Genomic DNA, 23,997 nt, shown 5'->3' on the forward strand with positions numbered 1-23,997 from the left:
CGAGCGCGCTCCTGTGCGCGCCCGTGTGCGCAGGACCCGGCCGCGGCCCCTTTGTGCGTCCGCCCGCGGCGGCCGGGACCATGTGGGTGAACCCCGAGGAGGTGCTGCTGGCCAACGCGCTGTGGGTCACCGAGAGGGCCAACCCGTACTTCATCCTGCAGCGGAGGAAGGGGCACGCCGGCGACGGGGACGGCGGCGGAGGACTGGCGGGTAAGGACCCCGGCGCGTCCCTGCGGGCGAGCGCGCCCCGGGCTGCGGGCACCGGGAGGCGGACGAGGACGCCGCCCGGTCCCCGGGGCCTGCGCGCCCGGTCCCGCCCGGAGTCGTGATTTTCAGACTGGGCGAGGGGTGCTTGTTCTCCCTGCACTCTGCCTGGCTATGGGGTCTGCGCGTACTGGGCGCCCCGCTGGTGGGTGATGTGCCTGCGAACCGGGAAGAGCGAGTCTGGGGCGGAGAGGGGGAGTATTTTCCCTTAAGGATTGAATGCAGTGTTTCCCCTGCCTCCTTCAAAAACAGTGCTTCGTATATGAAGAAGAGTGGGGGGGATGGTTAATTTTTAGTTCACCGTCTTTATGAGCAGGAGCTGGGTCAGGTACAAAATGCTCTTTTGTTTCCAAGAAAGCAATCAGTAGGGAGCTGATGTGGTCATTTCCTATATTAGTTATGACCGGGGAGAATGAATAAGGAAAAAGAAATTCTTTTGTTGCACCTCATTAGACAAAACAAAGCAAATTTTCTGGTTCTGGTTGTAAAAAGAACTGGCTGTGTTGACTGCATTATAGCAAATTTAACTTGACCACTTCTTTGCAGGCCTCCTTACATGGTATTATTGGTGTAACTAACGGGAGCCGTGTCTTAGCATTCAAAATTAAACGATCACTCAGACCCGTACCCCAAGTAGTGACCTATGAGAAGGATCTTCCTTTATTAACTAACTAGTTTGCCTGGTGGGAGGTCACAAATCATCTGGAGCTCTTACCATACTAAAGAAATTGGAACTCCCTAATACTGTGAACAGTGGGACTACTGATCATAGTGAAAGTTTTCAGAAGACAGAACTTTTCACGAGGAAAGTAAATGAAGAAAAGAGGTGATTATTGACGACTTCAAAGTTGAGACTGTTCCACCCTCATAGAATTCGCATACTTGAAAATTGTTTTACAGTGCCATGTTACTGAATAAAAATTCTTGATATGGTATGTATTTCTTTGTGATTGTACTATATATAAACTAGCTTTCTGAATAAAATTCAGGTGTCTTGGTGGATGCAGCATATACTAAGATATGTGTCAAAGGTTTTGCTAATACGTCAGGTGGCCTGTAGGTAATCTGATTTTTTTTTTTTTTTTTTTGTATTTTTTCTGCTGTGAGAGAGAAAATCTGTGGAGCTTTGACTCCATTATGGAAATACTGACCAGCTAATTGGAATCACAGTTTTCCAGATCATTTTGTAGAAGTTATCTAACTGGTAAACTTTAATGTATAACTTGCATGTCTAATATTGGGATCAACCTAGGTCATTCTGTATTAAACCTAAGTAGATTAGTATAGCAAGAAAAAAACAGCGTGAGCTGGAGTTACCCCTCCTATACCAGTAACCACTAAATATTTATTGTCCCTGGCCATTTGCAGAAAGATGTGAAAAATTCAGGGGTGTGGAGATTTCTTTTGTGTGCCTACTGATACTTAGAATCATAACTGACTAAAGTGTATGAGTTAGTTCATCTGTTGTCCACTTAGACTCTTGTCATTGATAATTTATTTCAGATAGATAAAATTATATCTTTCACGTTTAGAGCTCACAGCCACTGTACTTATTTCTGGAATAATTAAAATTTATTCATGAGTTCAGCTATTCCTGCCAACCAAAGCTATTTTTAACCCACAGGTAGAATGTTTGGTCTAATAGTTTGGTTCCACGTCAGACATAGCAGGAACATTTCAGAAATCTTTGTGCTATGTATAGTATATTCCGACCCTAATGTGAGTTCATTTGCTCATCATTAACTTGCTAAATCATTAAGTATTTGTTGACAGTTTCTGCAGTGCCAGTTCATGAAGCTCACAGCATAGCAGAAGACAGGTGCTGATGAAACAATCACATCGATGAGTGTACAGTTACTGCTATGCTATGTAGGGTCCCAGGGAAAAGCAGAATCTTGCCCAGTGCAAATGGAGAGTTCAGTGAAAAGCTAGCTCAGAAGGATGGAGGCTGGCTTATGAGAATCAATGAAAGGCATAGCAGTGGGGAGGAAAAGCAAGTCAGGGTGATGTCACTGGAGTCCATGAATGCTGGAGCCGGAGAGGAAGAACTGGGCCTGTAGGAAGCAGCCACCCCTGTAAACACAGACCACAGCGAGAGGGGTGGACAGGCCCCAACTCCTCTTCTCCCGGCCTCCCACTTTCTGCTGTTGCTTCCACCAGCAGAGCTCTGCAGAAGCCAGCTGGACAGGGAAGCCTGGCCCTGTGGTCCCTCCGGATCAGTGTTCCAGGATGTGGGAGGCGGAGCCAGTTGAAAATGACCAGTGCACCTGCCTTGCCATCTGCAGAGGAGCAGCCTCGAGGGTGGAGGGTGGAGCCGGGAGCAGAGGAAAGAGTCCCTGAGTCCGTGAGTTTGAGCTGAGTACCAGGGCGGGGAGTGGCGAGGAGGAAAGAGCAAGGGTGAGGGATGGGTTGTTGGAGATTTTCTGGCCCATCTCGGGACTTTTATACAAAGTAGATTATCTGGACCGAGGCAGTGAGGAGTGTCTGCTCAGCAGAAGGATGGCGACAGATAGTGGGAAGCCTGTCCGAGGTGAACTGGCCAAGAATGCACCATGTGTGCTCAGGACGGGCCCCCGGAAGGTGTTAGCATAGACTTCTGTTCAAATAATGGGCCGAACACTCCTAATTTTTTAAAAAAATCTATTCTGCCCCCAACTCCAGGAAATATATAGTTAAGCTTTCTATTATATATGCATTTAATTTACTTAGTTAATCCCTTTTAATGGCGATTTCATAAGCATGCAGACCAGTACACAAAATAAGGTGTAGAATACAATCACATCTATGACAAAATGAACACTCTGCTACCAACACCAGGTTAAAGGAACAAACGGAATGTTAGCACCTTGTGCTGATGGTTTTGCATAGACGTGGCCTATTACAGTTTTCTCAACAAATAACACATCCCTAAACACAATATGTATTTTGGTTTTGTCTGGTTTTTGAGAAAGGCGTGACATGGAATCATAGAGTGCTCGTGTGTGTCTGGATTCTTTCGCCCAGTGTTGTATTTGTGGCATTCACAAATGTTGCTGCTTGTGGCTCTGGTTTGTCCGCTTTTCTGTGCTATACAGGAAACTCTTACGTGAACGCGCTGTAACCGATTTAACACTGTCTCCTGCGTTGGTGGTGAGCTTTTGGATGGTCCGTTTGCTGGCAGCCTGGACACTGCGGCTGTGGTCATTCTAATGCGGATTTCATGGCACCTGTGGGCATACATTTGGCCCATATCCAGGTGAGGAAGTGCTAGTGTATAGGAGTTGCGTAGCATCAGGTCTGTTAGGTAATCTCAAACTATTTCTGAAGCACTTGCACCGTACACCAGCAGCATGTGAGCATTTCCCTTGCTCCCTGTCCTCAGCGACATCAGACTTTGTCATGTTAGCCATGAAGCCAGTGCGTAGCACGTACCGTTTTAGTTCATAGCACGTTGCCGTTTTAGTGTGTTTTTTGCTGACTGGTGAAGTGTGGAGTTCCTTCTCTTGCGTCGTTGTCAACCGTCTGAAATGTTTTGTGAGTGGCTGTTCAGGTCTCTTGCCCATTTTCAATTGCAACGCTTCTCTTTTTCTCATTGATTTGTGGGAATTATTTTAATATTCTGGTTATGAGCCCATCGGTTAAGTGTATGGTTAAATCCTTCTCTTGTCTGCCTAGTCTGTCTCTTACCGAGAACAGAGGTTTTAACTTTTATCATCCAAATCCTTCATAGATTTTGTTCCCTTTATGTTAGTGTTTCATTGTGTTCTGTTCAGTAAATCTTTCTGTACTCTGGGATTGTAAGATTATCTTCAAAGACCTTTACAGTTTCTACTTCCAAGTTTATATCTACTATTCGCTGGGAATAAATCTTTGCATATTGGGTAAGGTACAGGCCAGATTTTGTTTTAAAAATGTGTTTTTTGGATATGCACTTGAAGCAGCCTAATTTATTAGGAAAGCCATTCTGTCCTCACTACGCTGAAGGCCTCTTTATTTGTAAATAAACTGTCCAAATGTGGGTGGTCTATTTCTCTGATTGGTTAGTGTATTCTTGTACCAATACCAAACTGCTGTTTTATGATAAGAATTTATATTCAGTAGATCAAATCCTTTATTTTGTTCTTTGTTCTTTAAGAGTTTCTTGGCTATTCTTTCACTTTTACATTTATGCCCCCCCCCCTTTTTTTTTTTTTTTGGTACCTGGAATCAACCTCAGGACCTTGTGCTTGCCGGGCAGGTACTGTGCTGCTGAGCTATATCCTCGGCCCTGTATCATGTTTTAAAGTCAATTTATTTAATTGTAACAAAGCAAAACAACACAGAACAAAGGACTTTGAAACTTGGAATTTTGAAGTGAGATAGTGTTGAGTCTATAAGTACATTTTGGAAGAATTGTTGATTTCATTATGGAGTTTTTCAGTACATGAGCTTTATATATTCCTACCTATTTATTGGGATTTTTTTAAGTGTCTCAATAAAATCACATAGTTTTCCATGTAGAGGTCTTATACATCTTATTAGATTTATTCCCAGATATATAATATTTTCTCATTCTGTTGTACATCTCTTTATTTTGTTTGTTTTTTTTTTTTTTTTTTTTGACTTTTTGAGATAGGGTCTCACTGTGCACTTTTGGTTGGCCTTGAATTCATTTTGGTTTTTCTCCGGTACCGGGAACCAAACTCACGACCTTGCGCTTGCCAGGCAGGCGCTTTTGCCGCTGAGCTAAATCCCCAGCCCCTTGTACATCTCTTTAAAAGAATTTTTTAATTCTGTTTCATTGGGATATAGAAATACATTGTGGTTGTTTGTGTATTTATCTTGTATCCTAAACATAGCTAACATAAGAAATGAATTATATGAGTTCTAGTAATGTATCTATAGATTCTTCTGTATTTTTTATACATTAAACCATATCTAGTAATATTGATAATTTTCTAATCTCTATGCTTTTGAAACTTTTTCTTTCCCTTCACATGCCAAGATCTCATGTACAGTGGTAAATTACTGTAACTGTGTATATCTTTTCCCTTTGCTGATTTTAAAAGACTTTAAACTTTTTGTTCATTATTTTTTTCTCCAAATTTTTACTTTTATTAGTACATGTTTGCAGTGCATAATGATTACATTCATCATGATTGCTCATTATTAAGTATGACTATTTTTGTGGATTTTTTTTTCATTGTAAGGGGGTTGTTATTCCTAGTTTGTCAAGATTTTTTGATTGCGTGGATATTGAACTTTTTTGAGATACTTTTTTCTTATATCTGTTGAAGTATGCTCTTTTATTTTGTTCATGTGGTGACTTATTAACTGATCTTTAAGTGTTTAATTGAACTTGCATCTATAAAATCCAGTTTGACTGTGATATAGTATTCTTTCTACATGATTATTAATATCATTGCCCAATCCTTAGGATTTCTGTGTCCTTATAAGGTTTGTGTTGTACCAGTATAATTTCATCCTTAGATCTTCTGTAGAATTCATCAATAAGGCTGTCTGGCCTTGAAGTTTCCTCTGGAATACACTACCATGCTGCCTGCCTGCCTGCCTGCCTGCCTGCCTGCCACCCTCTTTTCCTCCCTTCCTCCCTCTCTTCCTTTTTTCCTTTCTTCCTTTCTTTTTTGAGATAGTTTCATTTTGTAGACCAGGCCACCCTTGAACTCACTGTGTAATCCAGGTTGAATTTGAGATTCTCCTGCCTCAGCCTTCCAAGTGGTAGGTTGGTTTAGATGTGTGCACCACCAGGCCCAGTTTCTGCTCTGATCTTTATTATTTCCTTTAGCTATAAATTGTCTATCTAGCTTCTTGGAAATGATACTTAATTAACTGAATTTTAGCTTTACTTCTTAATACAGTTTATGCATTTTAGAACTATGTATTTTTGTCTAAACATGGCATTTTCAGCATTCCCCAAATGTTGATATGTAGTATTTTGAGATTATTTTACACAAAATAGCTTTTATTTTCATAAAACAAAATCATCTTTACCTTGAATTATTTAGATGTATAGTTCTTCATTTCCAAACATGTTGATATTTATTCTAATACAGTCAGAAACCATAATCATATTTTATATGATTTTAGTGCTTTGAAATTTATTAAGACTTTTTTATGTGCTGCTGGTGGTCAAAAAATGTTAGCTTGGGCCAGGGATATAGATCAGGGGTGCAGCACCTGCCTGGCAGGTGGAAGGTCATGAGTTTGATTTCCGGCACCAAAAACAAACAAAAATGTGAGCTTGTTCTGTTTGAGAAGAACATATCTTTCAGTTGCTGTATAAGTTATTTATTTATATTCACTTGATAAGTTCACTGTGTGATCAGATATTCCATATCTTAATATTTTAATTTTCTAATTCTGTAATTATAGAGCTATATTAAATTTTTCCATCATAATTTTGGTTTTGACTATTCTCAATATAGTTTCTTAAATTTTTGTTTTATATGGGTTGAGGCTATATTATTGTCATACATTTATAATTATATTGCTGGTGAATTGAGCATTTTATCGTAATGGAATTATTCAGCTATATCTCCAGAATTGCTTAACGTCTCATTATTTCTATTACAAAATATTTATTTGGTCATTTGGTTTTGGGGGGCTTTTTGAACTGATTATGTGGCCCAGGCTGGCCTCAAACTTACAGAGATCCTCCTGCCTCAATGCTGAGATTACAGAGATCTTCCTGAGTGCTGGGATTACAGGAGTTAGTGTTCGTATGGTAATTTTATATGTTTACTTCCAACCTTTATGGAACCTGTGTTTTAGATGTGTCTTGTAAATAGCATAGTGGATGGTTTTTCTTAATCCATTTTGAAAATCTTTGCCTCTTCACAGAGTTACTAGTTAGTGTACCAATAATTTGGTTCAAATCAACTATTTTATTAAGTGATTTCTATTTTTTTCTACATACCCAATATGCTTTTTATATACTCCCCTTGCCTTTTGGTGGGATATGATGTTTCTTTCCATTTTTAATGTACATTGGTGAAAGACTATTAGCTAGAAGTTTTATATTCATTTCATTATTCTTTTAGTGGTTACTCTGGAAATTACAGAGCATTTTTGACTTAGCAAAGAGTATTGTCAATTGGTAGTTCTATTTTTTAATAGGCACTTTGAATTTTGTTTCTTGGATAATGAAAGGGCCATGGAACACTTTTACTGTTTACTCTCCACCCGCAGTTACACATTATCATTATAGCATCTCTTAGTTCTTAACATATTTCAACCCAAGGGCAGGTAAGTACCATTACTTTCGAAAGTCTATATTCAGTTAGAATTCCATATTTACCATTTTGTTGTATTTCTTCTTCCACTGCTAACCTTTATCCAGAATCACTTTTCTATTAAGAAATATTCTGTGTTTAGTGAGAGTTGAGCCTACTGGTCTACTGGTGAGTTTTCTCAGTTTCCATGTTGTCTGGACTTGAGTTCAGTATGCTTTCATTCTTGAGTGATATTTTTGTGCTTAATGGTTGACAGCCCAGTGAAGGTGCTGTCCCATCCCCTTCTGACTTACATACTCTTTCAAGAAGTAAGCTGTCCCTCTGAACTATTTTTCTTTTGCAGGTGACATTTTTTCTGTGACTGCTTTCTAAGATTTTCTCTTTGACTTTACTATGGCAAAGATATTTGTGGATTTTTTTTTTTTTTTTTTTATGACACAGGGTCTTCCTCTGTAGTGCAGGCTGGCCTTGAACTGATAGCGATTCTCCTGTCTCAGCCTCCCAAGTACTGGATTTATAAGTGTGCAGTACCTTGCCTGGCCATTTATGGATTTTTAAAAATCCTGTTTAAGAATAGCATAATTTCTTCAATTTGTCCTTTTTTTTGTAAACTTCTCGTCCACTCTTTTCAAATATTGCTTTCCATCTATTTATCTCTCCATTGGCACTCCAGTTACGTGTATCTTTGATCTTATTGTATCGCATATGTCTGTTGTCTGTTGATTTTTACATTTAGATTATTTTCTTCTGATCTACATTCCAATTTACTACTTCTTCAGGTGCATTTAACCACTTTTAAGCCTCATGGTTCTTAACTAGCTTTTCAGTTCAAAATTTCCATTTGATTCATCTTTGTAATTTCCTACTTTTGTAACCTTCAATCTTGTTTTTTTATCCTTTTAGAGCAAGTATAGTTCTTTCAAAGTTTCCATTAACTTCAATATCTTGAGCATCTCTTATGTTGTCTGTTGTTTCTCTTAATTTTCATTCATGGTGTTAGATTTCCCTTTCTGCCTGGTTACTTTTGCTTATGTACTGGCCCTTATACTTGTGCATTGTAGAAGTAATCGTAAACAGAAGATAATGTTACTTTCTGTAAGAGATACTATTCTCTTGTTGCCAATCAAAGTCACTTTAAATTTAGGTATTGATATATTTCAAAACTGAACAACCTCTGGATGGTTTTGCCTACCTCAGATTGACACTTGTGGTTGGGCTGTAGTCATCTGACATCCAGAGAAAGGGGTCTTCATTCGCTTCCCTGCTGTTTCGGTGGCACTGACCCTTGTTCTCATCCCTCCAATCCATGGTTTTGATAAAAAAAAAAAAAAATCTCCCAGACTCTCGTGCACTCTGCAGCCGGCTCTGGAAGAAGCAAATGCCTCCCCAAATATTAGTAGCTTCATGTAGACCTCTTCCCCCTTGAATTTCTCTGTCCCCCAGAAGATGTAATTTGTCTCTTTTTTATTTAGTATCTTAAAGTATATTTGTATAATTCATACTAGTGGCTATTGGTGCAAATTATCTTATCTTGCATTTAAAGGTGGGTACTGTTGTTATCTCTGTTTTACAGAAAAGGAAACCAAGGCTTTAAACTGAGTGACTTGCTTAGGTCCCCAGCTAATAAATGGGAATCAATTTGAGTTCCCCCCTTTTTAGCATTCTTTACAAGACTGATTATAGTGTTGTGTGTTAATCTTATTTTTTTTTCCTCACAACCGCTCCCCACCATGAGAATCTGAAAAAAAGCTATGGATACTGCCTCTGTAAAAATGAGAACACTAAAACATCGCATGAGGCTTCGGGTGCCTCACGGATGCCAGGTGAACTAGGACATGAGGCTTGGTGCTGCGGATGTCACCAGAGAGGTCAGCACAAAATCACATGTATGATCTCCTCTACGGGCAGCTCGAGTCAGAATGTGTTTGAGTACTTGGGATGCTAACTTTACAGAGATGGGAAAGAAAAAGAAAAAGAGAGAGAGAAAGAAGGAAGGAAGGAAGGGAGGGAAGGAGGGAGGGAAGAAGGAAGGAAGGAAGGGAGGGAGGGAAGGAGGGAGGGAGGGAAGGAAGAAGGAAGGAAGGGAGAGAAAAGGCAAGTTTCTGCCATTGTTAACCTCGTGATCAGACCTGGATGAATAAAGTTAGGAGAGTGGAGTGGATGTGGATAACGTGTGCGTGCAGTCTGATGAAGTCTGTGTCAGATCATTTCATCTGATCTAGGGCACTGGGCAGTGCGGGAGTGTCACTGAATTAGGAAACTATTCATTTAGTAACAAACAATCTGCCAGTGGGGAGAAAGAAGTGGCAAAGAAATGTTCTTAAAAACCGAGCTGGTTAGTACACTCGGGTAACTGCTTTCCTCTTGACAATTTTTATTATTAGTAGAGTCTGTGAGGAGGTGAATGTAGCAGTTAATGCTTTTTCCATGTACGTAAGAGCTGTTGAAATTTGTCTAAGTTTCTAACGGAGCTCAAAGTTGTAACGTTTGTGTGCTGGAGTGGGTGGTAGTCTATAGCTGTGCATGACCTGGGCTCGTAAACGTTGCATAATGAGCAAGCACCACTAGCAAGAAACGTGCTCAGCCAGGAGCAGATTTTGCTTGCTTGGTCTATGAATTCCTACCCGCTACTTGTTATTATCAACTTCAGGAGAACTTCGTCCCAGAATGACTTAGTCATTCATATCACACTTTGCCTAGGGCTCTACACAGAATTAGAAAGCACAAACATGTAGCTTATGTAAGATTTGAGATGCTTTTTGACATCGTGTGTGTGTGTGTGTGTGTGTGTGTGTGTGTGTGTGTGTGTAAACCAATCTCAAAAAGTCAGCAGGAGAAAAGCTGGGAGAGGCTTTTCTGCAGAAATGTGAGGCATTTCAGAGGTTGAGGCAGAACTCCTGTTCCGGCAACACTGCATGCATTGTCCCGGATCTCGTTTCTCCTGCACAAACAGGACCCACTCTGAGATGTTGGGTTGTGAAATTGTACCCCGCTTCCCAGACCCCACTCACGGAAGCCTGTTTGGTAAATCAGCATTGTGAAGGGCTGGGGACACAGTTCAGTGTGCGGGCCCTGGGCTCAGTCCCAAGTATGGAGAAAAACAGGGGAATTTGGAACGAGGCACTATGTCTGTGGTGGATGCCACTCTGAGCTGTGTGTCTTGCAAGCAGAAGGCAGGAGCAGTGGGGCGCAGGTGCAGGGAATGCCAGGGGAAACCGGGAAAACCACAGGTTTGCCCTTCAACTGACTCACTGAACGCAGTGCTTTGTGTTCTTTGCCTTCCTCGCGGTGCTGAGCTCTTCAGGGCTTTCCTAGCGAGCAGACAACTTTCTAATTCAGATCATAGCTGCTCCTTTTATGGACATGTGCATTGCAAAGTTGCTCCTCCTGTCTGAGTTTGATTTTCTCATTTAAAATGCAGCTTCATAATCTGTGAGCACCCTTTTGGAGCACTGACATAAGTTATGTCAAGCAAAGGAAGCACAAAGGGCCTTTCCTAGGTGACCACCTGCCATCTCCCTCCCTGGCGGGATGGTGCCCCCGGAGGGCTCTGACTCTCACCAATGTGTGAGCAGCCACTGAGCTGTGCAGGGCACGGACAGGAAACCTCTGAAGTGTCAAAGAAAATTGCTACCTGAGAGGTTCAGGCAGCTTAACAAAGTAAGTCAAACATTCAGGCTCTTCAGAGAAGATGAATTTTGAGCAGCAAGCTTACATTATGCGTTGCTAATACTTTCTTCCCCAGCTTTCTCCCCTCCCCCTTCTTCCGTCCCTTCCCTGCAGGCACACTTTGAAAGTTCTGCAGGAGACACCAGTCGTTCTTCCCTCTCTTCCTCCTAGAGCTGCTCCCTCCCTCCCTGCCTTCTTCCCCTCTGCTCTCTCGCCCTCCACCACTGGAATCCCTAGGGAGAGCACTGGGTGGGGTGGGGGATAGAAGGCTGCTCCTCTCTCTCTCTCTCTCTCTCTCTCTCTCTCTCTCTCTCTCTCTCTCTCTCTGTGTGTGTGTGTGTGTGTGTGTGTAGTTTTTTTTAATAGGAATTTATGATTTGGAAACATCTCCCAGTAGTTAGACCAAAGACTATGAAGAAATCTTGCACCTGCTGTCCCCTTGTCTGTTTTTTCCTTTCTGCCCGATGTGTGTTCTGAAGAGCTCAGGGGACAGGGTCATCATTTTTTAACGTGTTCTTCACCTCTGACCACTCTTTCCCTTCACCTGACATTTCTCCATTTTGCTGGAGGATGATTTGCATGTCCTCTCAGGGAGCACCAGATAGCGAGGTGCAGGGCTGTGGGATCCTCTCCAGAGATTCCCTTAGGCGCTTTTAGCTCCCACTGAAGTTTGGATTAGAAGCTTTCCTTCGGTTGAAAGTAACTCTCCTACCTAATGCCAGGAGCCTAAAGCCAAGTGAAGAGTCTGCCCTGCACCCCCAGGTGGCTGAGCCCGACCCCACGCCCTGCCTGGTACCTCCAAAGGCCAGGGGTTTGCTAGAGGGAAGGTCAAGAGAACCTTGAGAACTCCTCAGTTTACACTTTAAACAAGAGCTCAACCCTGCTTATCCAGTTTTTTTCTAGATTATTTGCCTTTAATGCTTCTTAATAAAGAAAACACTGCACACTTCAGTAGCACAAGTGAATCCTTGTGTTAACGTAGAAACTAAGATAGTCATTAATTAAAAAAAAAAAACAGGACTTAAAGAGATTTACATCTGAGCTATATAACCGAAGCATGAAAAGAAATTGTTAATTTATTTACTCTTTCCCTTCTCTCACGTTTTATCCCATGTATGTATGTGTTGCTGTAATGAATAATGTAAAATGCATTATCTCTTGAAGCATCTTGGTAATAACTTTTCTGTGATCTGAAGTGAAATCTCCAAACCTTATTATTACAGTTACATTACTTTGTGAATGCATGAATACATTTTTTTTTTTTTATGAATACATTTTTAAAAGTTAATGTTTGCTGCTGTCCTTTTGTGGCTGAGGCGTTCAGTTGAGAACATTCCGATTTTAAAAACAAGTTATTAGTGCATATTCATCGTACAGAGCAGGGGCTTTCGTTGACAGTTGGCACATACTTAGAACATAGTTGGACTTTTCCTCTCTCCTTTTCTCCCTACCCATCTTCTTACTCCTTTCTAACTTGATTTTCATAACTCTGTAGATGAGACACTCTCTTTTCTGTTCTTGATGACAAAATTGAGTGCTCAAAAGTGAAGTATCTTTCTTGAGGAGACCCTGATAGTAATAGGCAGAGGTTAGGTTTGTCCCCAGTTTTGGCTGAGTTTGTAAAGAAAGAACTAAAGCAAGAGGTAAAGAAAAGAGAGGGAGGAGAGGGCGTGGGGGTGTGTTCTTTGGGAAGATAAAGGAGCCCCAGGCAAAGCAAACTCGGGGCTTACATGCAGCTGGTGGAAAGAAGACAGCAAGACGTCACTGCATGCAGGGAGGAAGTCTGAAAACTGTCTAAGTTTTTCCCCAAAAGAGGTTTCCAGAGTTTCTCCAGTTCAGGCCTCCTGTGACACCACAGTGTGAGGGAGCCGTGCATGTGATGAAGTTAGGAGCACAGGGAACGAATGATGTATAGAAGACCAGACGAAGAAGAGAGACCTGTTTGTAGCAGTGTTCAGCAGAGAAAAAAGCCATGCTTGGGCTGGGGAGATAGCCAGGCGGCACAGCACCTGCCTGGCAAGCGTGAGGTCATGAGTTCGATTTCCGGTACTCCCCCGCCTCAAAAAAAAAACCTGTGCTTACTTTGAGGGCGCCAGTCTTAAAGGCTACGGCTACCAAGAGAGGAAAATGTAAACTTGGCGTACCATATTGATTTTTATTAATGTGATTCGTGTCAGGAGCATACAGCTTTTCTTTATTGATATCTGTCTGATTTCTCCTGTAGACAGAACACTGTTAGTACAGTTTTCACATGATCGTGGCAACCTTGGGTCCTCACGGTGTTTTTGGTTTTAGATGTTACTGAAACTGATAAGAGAGTCTAGGAGGTCCTTGAGCAACTGGAGGTTATGTACAGGATTTATGGAAAATGTGTGTTTTTCTGTGCTTGAAGCTCTAACACTTTCTACATCTCCTTAACATACATTGTGAATCAAAACATTAAGAACCAGCTGGGTGTGGTGGCACATGCCTAGTTATCCCAGCACTTGGGAGGCTGAGGCAGGAGAATCACTGTGAGTTTGAGACCAGCCTGGGTTACAAGTGAAATTAAGACCAGCCTGAACTACACAGCAAGACCCTGTCTCAAAAAAAAAAAAAAGAAAGAAAAAGACCCAAAAACCCAGTACCCTAAAGTCTGAATTTTCCACCAAAACCATTTTCAGGGATTTATTGTTATGTTTGCAGCACTATTACTGTAAATTGTAAGAAGACTTAAATTATCTCCGGGTAATGTTCTGGCCTTCCAACCAGTTTGAAATGTTCAGCTTACTACATATTGTTCAACAATAGCAGTAGAAGACTGTCTTTGACTATGATGATAAAAATCTCAGCATCTTTCTCTTACTCCCATCCTAATACCCAGATGTGGGGCTCTTTAACTGCAGTCCTGAGTTTCCGATGTGAGGAGATCTTGGGACCTTTGCATGTGCTTAGGTGTTGCGGGGGGAGGGGGAGGAGGAGGAGGAGAATGGGAAGGAGAAGGAGGGGAAGCGGACGAGAGGGCACAGCGCAGAGTAAAAGTAAAGGGCGGGTCCTGCCTCAGGCTGAGGACAGCTGTTCCCTGGCTGCCTGTCCTCTTCCTCTCCTCCCTAGGATTCCCCACAGCGTCCACATGCAGCCTTAAGTGACCTCCTGGTTCTGGTTCCCTACTGTTAATTCTCCCTCATCTCAGTGTAACAGCAGAAATCGGGTTGTATTCCACAAGAAACCGAAAGACTCTATTCAGAACAGGTTTTATTAATTTGAGGCTAGCCACCCTTTATCCCTGAGTTGCAAGTCAGGGAAGTGGGCGCCTGTTAGTTCTGATTCAGATCCTAAATAGGTTTCAGGTTTCCATGGTTACAAATTGAGATGTTACATTCGCTGACCCAGGTGGCCATACGGTTTTTCTGCCGTCCTGTGGGGCCCCAGGTCAGTTGCCGGTCGCATGTCTAACCATGATAGATGCTTCTCCCATTATGTTCCGTTTGTTTCCCTTTTCACAACCTATACATTCCTTTAGGGTTACAGTGTTTATCTAAGGCCAGGGAAGGGGATGAAACTACCCAGGCAGGGTCACGGAGGGTTATCTAGGCCTGGGTGTTCCGTATCTCAGGGAGACATTACCGGGTAGCGTTTGACCAGGGGATTAGCTCTTCAATACCCCGGGAGGCTGCCCAAGGCACATTTTAGGCCTTTACTAAAACTATTTGGTCTAAAATAATATGCTAAGATTCACTGTCCCCTACATCAGGACAAGGGAGAGACAAGAAGGGTCCAGATTCAGGACAGTTAGTGGGTTTCCTGCTTGCACTCAGCATTCAGCCTCCCTCCCATCTTGGGGCGCTTCTGATAAGTGGCTGGGCTGGGCTGGGCTGGGCTGATCTTTCCCACCCCTGTTCTCGCTCCTCTGCGGAGGCCAATCCTCAGGGTGAGAACTGCAACGCCCTCTTTCTTCCCATTTATCGTGTTGGAGCAGGGCCACCTGTAGGTCCTCAGATAAGACCCGCTGAGGTGCAGCCTGTGCCCTCAGGAAAGGTGCCCCCCCCAGCTGTGCGGGGTGTACCTGCTCTTGCCCCTTATCCGGCCGCTGTCCCCCTCCCTAACCAGCCCATTCCCCTGTCTTGCCAGCCTCTCTGTATAGCAAATTCCGTGGCCTTGATGTCCTGCTTTGTTCTTGTGAAAGATTCATACATCTGTGGGTCGTTCCAGGTGGGTGTCTGCCCACACAAGCACTGTGTGACTTTTTCACAGTTTGTTTAGGTCGCAGTCCTGCTAGAAATGTCTGTGAATTGTGAGCCCCCCCCCCAGTGCTAATGAAAGGACAGCTCTTGGTCCCATGTATGTGGCCCTTCAGTCTGTCACAGGGACTGTGAACAACTGGACATTATGGCTGTGCCAAACTTCAGCACATGTGCTTTGAAAAGCCACTTGCAGAGTCCTTATGTCTGTTGAGCCAGGCGTGGTGGCTTAAAAGACACCACCACACCACTGTGGCATAATCCCAGCACTCAGGAGGCTGAGGCAGGAGGATTGCCATGAGCTCTCCAGACGAGCCTGGGCTACTTAGTGAGGTCAAGGCCAGCCGGAACTGTCTAGCAAGACCCTGTCTCAAAAAACAAACAACAACCAAGTAAAAAAAGAAAAAGAGAAAAAAAGATTATTTCTATTGTGCTTATTATCTATTTTCATTGAAATTTAGATGAGCACAGGATTTTATAAAGCCTTTAGATGTGTACAGTTTTCCCCCTTATTCCTACGACTAGATTGTTGTTTTAAAAAACCCATAATGCTTGGGAAAGAGTGTTTATAAAAAGCTTAGGAAATGGCAGGCATCACAAGGAATGATTATTTTCGAATAATATCCTTCAAACACAAGAAATGTTAAAGCGAATATGTGTTCCCACTTGCGCTCATTTATGGCAGATAGATTAACTCTTCATTTACCTTTAATTGTAAATTATATTTGCAGTGAAAGAGCTTGAACAGTTTTGCTGATACCTGCCCTATAGGGCTTTCTGAATGGAAGGAACGCAGTAATGCTGTCTCCTGAGTGTGTGACCGTGATTCTCAAATTTCTTTGAGGCTGTTGACCTTCTGAGAAGTGGAGATGGCTCCTCCTGTCACCTCACGTTTATTGTGAAGGTCAGATGACGTGCTCAAAGTCTATGAAAGCAAAATGCACTAATGAGGCTTAATATGGTGTTAAGATTCCCACTTGTAGCTCTCATCAAAGTACGGTCAACATCCGCAATGAAATCAGGAATACCAGCAGCATCACAAATCTACTATGAGCTGTCGCCCCTGCGGCAGCGTGTGCAAAGTAAGAATAGTGTTCAAATGAGAGACAGAGAAAAGCAGCTTTTTTTTATAGTAGCAGACTGTGATGGTACATTACCAAGCCACTTGTTTTTTAAATCTAGATGCCTCTCACTTTGGAAAAAGTATAAATAGTATAATAATGTAGTATATCACACACAGTTAAGCAAAAAAGCACAGACAGTTCTATAGATCTTGGGATTTTAGATTCTTTTAGATTTCAGGTACCTTCTTAAGACTTCATACTGGGAAAAATCAAAGCCTGCCTGTCGCCTGAACTCCCAGGCACAATTGGGAGGAGGCTGGCTTTAGGGAAAGGTGTGTGTGGATATGCGTAATCAGAATTAATGCTGTTTAGTGTAAAGTTTTAGGGGTGTTTGTTGGAATTAACAGGCATCAAACCACATCAGACTTTCAGGTTGCCCCCCGCCCCCAGCTCTGAATGATCTAGAAAACATTTCTCAAACAGATTTCTGTGGAAAGACTTCATTTTCTTGGGCAAGTCTGCTCCTGACACCAACTAAATAAAGGAAGGATTAATACCTAGATACTGAATACCTCCTGGCATTTAAAAATCAAATAATTAATTTGAAGGGAAGCGAGAAGGGAGAGGGTGGAGGAGGGAAGGGGTTGTCTAATTGTAAAGGTCAATTTTCCAAACGTTAGAAGCTCCGGGGTATTTTTTATTGCATAAAGAAACACCTTTCCCGAAATATTTTGAAACATGCAGTCCTCGCGATCTATCCTTTATTTTCCCACCTCTGTGAGATATGTAGTTTATGGTTCTAGAGATGCATTTCTCCCCCAGAGAATGATGTGTTTAGTTTTCATGGATGATTTTTACTTTCTTCTTCTTTTTATTTTGGTACCAAGAATCAAACTCAGGATGTGTGCAGTTTTAGAAGAGTATAAATGGAGACTGAAACTGAGCTCCAGAGGCGGAGGGATGATTGGGAGTTGGGGACCGGGGGTTTGGGGAATCAGTGCCCTATGGACATAGCTGTCCGAGGCTCTTATTTCCTCTGGCGATAGTGCTGTGTGGTATCACCAGGATGCATATTACTGTAATTTACAGATACGTGCTGTTGGTTGAATTGCATCAGTGGGTATATTCATTCCCTGATGCTCATTTAGCATGTTTCAGATTAGCCCCAAAGTGATAATAATTAAAATAATCACATGTGGCCACAGAAAACCAGCTAACAGTGAGGGAATCCTGGGCCCTGGCGGAGTGTGGAATTCCTTGGCTCCAGCAGGTATGAGTTCTGTATTGGAACTGGTTTTAACTGGTGTTGGGGTGGCTGATGTTATTGAAGCGAGACCAGGTTTTATTTCAGCGAATTAAATAAGGGCTTAATGAGATGAGATGAGAACTGAGTGGAGTTTCATTTAGGACTTGAAGAACATAAGTGAATAGACAGTAACAATACCTTAACTGGGAAAGGCATTCTGATTTCTCAGAAGTCTTCTTGTAGTTATATTTCATTTGATATTGTATGTTTGTATCTTTTTATGTGATTTATTTATTTATTTATTTATTTTGAGATAGGGTCATGCTGTGTAGTCAAACTGAACTTGAACTCACTGTGTAGCCCAGTCTGACCTCAAACTACTCCTGCCTCAGCCTCCTGAGTGCTGGGAATATGGGCATGGGAAACCACATGTGCTTTGTATCCATTACACTAGAATATATTTGTAGATTTAAATATATTTGCAACTGTATGAAGGTAGCTGTTAGAGTTTGGCTTTTTTTCAAACAAAACCAGTGACAAAACCTGACAATGACAGGCAACTGTCCCAGGAGACCCACTCTCCTGTAAGTCAGCCGGAGAGGATGAAGGTATAATCTACCCTGTGCCTCCAAATCCTACTTCCCTTTAATAATCATAACCCATTACATAGTATACATAATTCATACATTTATCAATGCTCCGTTCAGTTGGTATTTTCTAGTGGTACTGCCCTTGGGACAGCAGTCTGGTGTTTTAAGAGTACAGACTTATTAAGAGCATGACTTTGGAGCCTCTACCTGCACAGATCCTACGCAAGGCATGTGTCCCTTCCCAACTGGGCCACCAGGAAGCAGAGCCAGGGTTGGATTGAGCATCACCCATCCCTCTAGCCCTGGTACCTTTATGCAATGCGCAAACTGCTCAGAGGTATGGAATGGCTCAGTCACTGCAGACACACTTCTTCCAAATCCCTGTGATTTGGGGCAAGTTGAGTCTCTGAGTCTCCGTCTTCTCATCTGTAAAATGAGAATAAAAGTTATGCCTATGTATGGGGGTTATTTACATTGTCAGTGTAAAGGGTTTAGAATAGCACCTAAAATATGCAGAGCTTGGTAAGTCAGGACCATCACTATGAAGAGTTAGGGGAGCTGCAGCCTATGGCACTTGGCTCTGGTCCTGTTTGTTGTGGTTGCCTTTACCCCAAAGGAATCCTGCATCTTACTAGACTCAGCCTTAAGACCCAGTGCTCCAGGTAGGGAATGTTTGTCCCTTATGGGTTAGTGGGAGGGAGAGAGAGGACTAGGGGAAGAAGACCTGCCTTGGAGACCAAACGCCACCACCTTTAGTTTTTCACATAGATATCCGCTGAGAAAAGTCTGCTCCTCCCGAATTTTCCTCAAGATCGAAGGAGCAGTGCATCTGAATGCACCGAAGGACTCTGCAAATACTGGGTGTTTTTTTGGTGCACTTGTGTTTTGTTTTTACTGTGGAATCGCAGAGAATTTTAGCCCAAGTGTTCATTAGACAGGCACCAGCTTGCAAAACATTTGCCTTTTTGTGAATCAGTCATTTTGGTGGTTTCAGAAACTTACTTCCTTTTTTTTAAGCGAGTAGTCAGGGCACAGTTTTTGTATTGTTAGCAGTGAGATTCCACATGGTAACTACTCATCCCTGTAACATCTGTAATAACATTGGAATGCCTAATGAGAGCCCAGCACGTGCCTTACACATGCTCGCTCATTTGACCAAACTCCCAGTATGGCGCGCTCACCATTACCCTGTGTGGCTGAGGAGGAGGCTGCCCTCAGTTACTCAGCCAGCAAGCGCAGAGATGGTACTACACAAACCCAGGCAGTTTGCCTGGGACCCACCTGCTTGGACACTGCAGCCTGACTCCCATTCCCCTTGCATTTCTGGAACCTCGAAGACAGCTTAAGGGCTCTGGGTCTGAGTAAGAATGTGGGTGATCATCTTTGGGTAAAGGATAGGAATCATTTAAGTTGAGCTCATCCATGAACCAAGTACTGTCTGCTTAGAGTAGCAGCTCCCAGCATATTCAGGGTGGATGGTGGTTGTTCCAGTAGGATCAAGGTCTGCCTGCACTCTACTACGTTTTGGTGGGATAGTATCCATCATTCACATTTGTTACCTATGGTGGGTGTTCAGCTCTGTACCACTTCTGTGTGTCAGTGGCTCTGGGGTATGCACACAAGTAGGTGGCCCATTTTTTTATAGTTAGATATTGCCACCAAACTTCAGTTTTTGTCTTTGACAGTTTTATATGACAGCTGATTTCCCCCGGTTCCAACCACTGAAAGGTGGGAGCTTTTTCCTGATCAAATGCCTTTGGTCTCAGAGTTGTCAACTCAACCGATCCAGCTATAAGAAAAGCATCGATTGTCAGAGTGGACTGATGGGGAAGAGCTACTCCTCACAGTCCTGTGTAGGCTTACTGATTGTGTCATGGGCTCAACTCTCAGAAAAAGCCTTTTAATGCCTTAAGGCAGAGTGGAACTCAAGTGTTCAAGCTGCATAAAATGACAGGAAGAGATGAGTTTTGATGGTTTGGATCTTAAACGCCCCAAAGGCCATTGCAATATTGCAGGCTTGGTGGCCAGCCTGGGGTGTTACTGGAGGCAGTGAGACCTTTAAGATGGGTCTAGTGGGAGGAAGTTAGGTCATTGAGCCTGTGCCCGTGAGGAGAGTATTGGGACCCTGGCCTCTCCCTCTCCCTTTGCTTCATGGCAGTTGTAAAGTGAGCAGTTCCATCTGCCTCATGTTCCCTGCCACGATATTCTGCCTCGCCACAGACCCAAAGCACCAGGGCTGTTGTGGTGTGGATCCGGAAGTTCCCCAGAACCCTCAGATGCTCCGAAACAGCTTTTGCAGGGTGCTTGGGTCATGGGGGTGCTGTACTCATCACTGGTTGCATCCACTCGTGAGATCAGCACCTGAGTGTGCTGTGAGCAGGTGGGACCTGGTCCCTGGCTCCTGCCTCTCTTTAGTGCTTCCTGGCTGCCATGGCAGAAGCAGCTTGCCTCTGTGGCAGGTCCTTTCACTATGCCTTTTCTGCATTTGAGCAGCCGGCCCTAGGCGGAAACTTGGGAAACTGTGGGCCACAGTCATTCTCTTCTCCTCTAAGCTGTGGGTGTGGGGCATTGTGAAGCAGCAGTAAGGAAAGTAACTAAAACAAGGGCGAAGTGACCATGTACTGAAACCTCTACAACTGTGAGCCGAACTTAACCTTTCTTCCTTACAAGATGATTGTCTCAGTGTTGCAGTGATGCAAAGCTGCCGAATTCATGGGTAAAGTTTTTTTTTTCCTGCCTAATTAGCCAGGCATCTGTATAGGGAGGAAACATAATCCCTGCCTCTTGCAAATACTTGAAGATTTTAATTTCCTGGAGACCACAACAAAATATCTGAGTAAATTAACAGTCATATTTCTTCAAAACACAGTGCTTGTTCGGATCTGAGTGAAACGATTGCTCTGGGGGATTTTTGACAAAGGAATGTGTTCCATCGTTATGTTTTATTCTGTTTTGAAGACTGAGAGGAAGAACAGGTCAGCTTTTCTTCTGTGGGACTACAGGTACCCTGGTGCCTGTATTGGGGCCTGCTATTTATGGACAAAGTAGAACTTCAGGAATGTGGTTGCATGCAATCTCATTTTCATATAATCAAGATCTTCTGGCTTTAGTTAAGTCTCATTAATACTGTGGGCCTTGATTTACACTGTGCATATTTTTAGTGTGAAAGTCAAAGTAGCCAGTGTACCTCTGCACTTGCATGATGTTTATGAGAGTGGTGCATTCTGAGATTCAGTGAGGTGGTTTCACCCTGTTGTTGCGTGAAACACATGTCAGTAGAAAGGGTATCCGATTAATGGCAGTTGCGTAGCTGTGGCAGATGAGGATTGCATGACAGGCAGGAAATATAAACAGAAGAAGGAGTAAGAGTTAAGAACAGGAAGGGAAACAAATCACTGCCGGAAGGATCTTGCTTGAGCCCCAGAATAGCACTGAAAATGTATTTGCATTCCGTATGCCTAAACTCTCATCGCAGGATGTAGACTTCCACCTTTCCTAAAGTGGCTAACTGAAATTAACTGAAAGCTCTATGTTAGCACTGTTGTTTCTCCCATTGAAAGTTTAAAAACTTCTCAGTGCAACTCAAATACTGAATGAATTTGAGAGAGTTGAGTTTCTTTTGCTCTTGTATTGGATTGCAGCCAACATTCCCGCGTAATGTTGAACAGAAGAATGTTCTGTTCAACATATCAGAAGAATGTATGCGAAGTATGTAGCCGATGACCTTTATAATCACTGTGCACTTTGCATCTGGTGGAACTGTGTTTACCACGATTGCATTATTAGCCTTAGGCCAGTGGGACCGACTTGTGTTAGCTTTAGCCCCAGCAGTAGGCCACATATAGAATAACTCCCTTTACTGCACCTGCAGATGCTTTAAAATAAATGTGCATGGAAACTTGACTCATTTTTCTGGGGACCAGTGTTTTTAAAGAACATCTGTGGAGAAAGATTTTAATAAGCCAAAGGTAATGCTGCTCCAGCACAATTAAAGAGAGATATCAGGAGTACCAAAGAGAGGCCAACTAAGTGTGGAGGTGGAGTCTACCAGCACGCAGTACTTTAATAGGCTCTAATTTTGCCTTTTTTTATTCTCTGGATAATTCCTCCCTCATTCATTCACTTCTTCATCCGTCAAACAGCTATTTGCTTATTTTGGGCGCAAAAAATATATGCTTCTTCCCTATGCTTGAAAACTCAATTCAGCAAGAATCAGCGCAGATGTTAAAACTAAAACCATTTCTTGGCTTTGTTAAGACTTAATGAGAGAGGCTTTGAAATGCATATTGATATCTCTGTGCCCCACTGTGGGCTCCGAATTGGGATTAGATCATCACACGTTGTCCACAATGCCGTCCTAGGTGGTTGGGTGAGGCTCTGTCCCAGGAGGGGGTTGGAGCGCGTGGAGTGGGTGCAGGAGGGGACCTAGGTTGCCATGGGGTGGAGTGGGTGCAGCTCCACAAATTCACTAGGAATTTTTTCCATAGATATATTCCACCTGGCCAAATGATGTGTGTACAAGGCTATTTACTGCAGCATCTATTTCATAGTAAAAGTTTGAAAACATTGCAAAGGTCCATTTTGCGATGGAGTGGGTGCAGGAGGGGACCTAGGACCCACCCAGCTGTGGTTGCTGATACAGTAGAAGAATCAAACTTCAGAGGAGTCGAAGGAGCCAAAGGGTTCGATCCCTCAGCAGCCTGAGAACAACGTTAGCTTTAGCTTCAGCAATAGGCCACATATAGAATAACTCCAGCCTGAAAAGTGCCATACGAGGACTGCATGACAGGCAGGAAATATAAACAGAGGAAGGAGTAAGAATTAAGAAGAGGAAGGGAAACAAATCACTGCCGGAAGGATCTTGCTTGAGCCCCAGAATAGCACTGAAAATGCATTTGCCACATACAGAATAACTCCAGCCTGAGCAGGAGGTCCCCTCCTGCACCCGCTCCACGCTCTCCAACCCCATCCCGGGACCGAGCCTCACCCAAGCACCTAGGATGGCACTGTGGACAATTTATGATGATCTAATCCCAGTGAAGAGAGACACCCACTGCTTTCAAACTAATTACTGCTGGCTGCGTTTTAACTGTGTTACCAGAAAACAAGAGCTAACTGGACAATAAGCCCTAGCATGATGTTAGAAGAGACATCCCCTGAAAATAGACCCTCCTGTGTTTTTTGGAACAGAATTTAATAAGATGCAGTCTTACTTTGGGGACAACACGATAGGCTCTGTGACTTTCCAGGGTGTTGTACAAACTCAGAATCTAACTTCTAATCCTTAAATTTTATATTTTCATTTTTATTATGGTACTAATACTGAATAATCTGAATATGAACTTCTTCTGAGTTATCGGCACGATTGCCTTAGGATTGATTAACTGCTGCCTCCTAGTTCAGGTGTTTGAATTAGCTCTCGGATTTATGATCACGTGGGCTCCATATCCTTTGTTATGAGCCATTGGCAAATGGCAGAGGCAGCGTGAACAGAAAAAGACCCACGGGTGCAAAAGAAGGTCGGGTGATTTCACAGCACACTAAACTATGGTTTCCTGGATTTTAATAGAGAAAAATGGTAGTGCAGGAACCGTGCGGCTTAGCAAATGAATTGTGCTGAATTCAAGAGAACTTGGATCGTAAGCAGTTACTTTGTACAATGTTCCAGGGCCAAGGGATGGCTTAGTTCAATAACACAACTTCATCTTTGACAAGAAGTTAATGTGATCATTT

General features: G+C 42.8%; 1 protein-coding gene across 2 annotated transcripts in view; it reads left to right on the forward strand.

Moving 5' to 3' along the window:
• Positions 1-23,997, forward strand: part of Tbc1d9 (TBC1 domain family, member 9 (with GRAM domain)) — a gene marked incomplete in the record, with an annotated part of 109,879 nt that overhangs the window by 634 nt on the left and 85,248 nt on the right. For both annotated transcript variants that reach the window (XM_005400866.2, XM_005400867.2), the window contains 1 exon segment: positions 1-210. In XM_005400866.2, the coding sequence (XP_005400923.1) occupies positions 81-210 (130 nt within the window).

Source organism: Chinchilla lanigera, unplaced genomic scaffold (genome assembly GCF_000276665.1).
Source record: "Chinchilla lanigera isolate Chin_1 unplaced genomic scaffold, ChiLan1.0 scaffold00070, whole genome shotgun sequence".
Classification (NCBI taxonomy): Eukaryota; Metazoa; Chordata; class Mammalia; order Rodentia; family Chinchillidae; genus Chinchilla; species Chinchilla lanigera.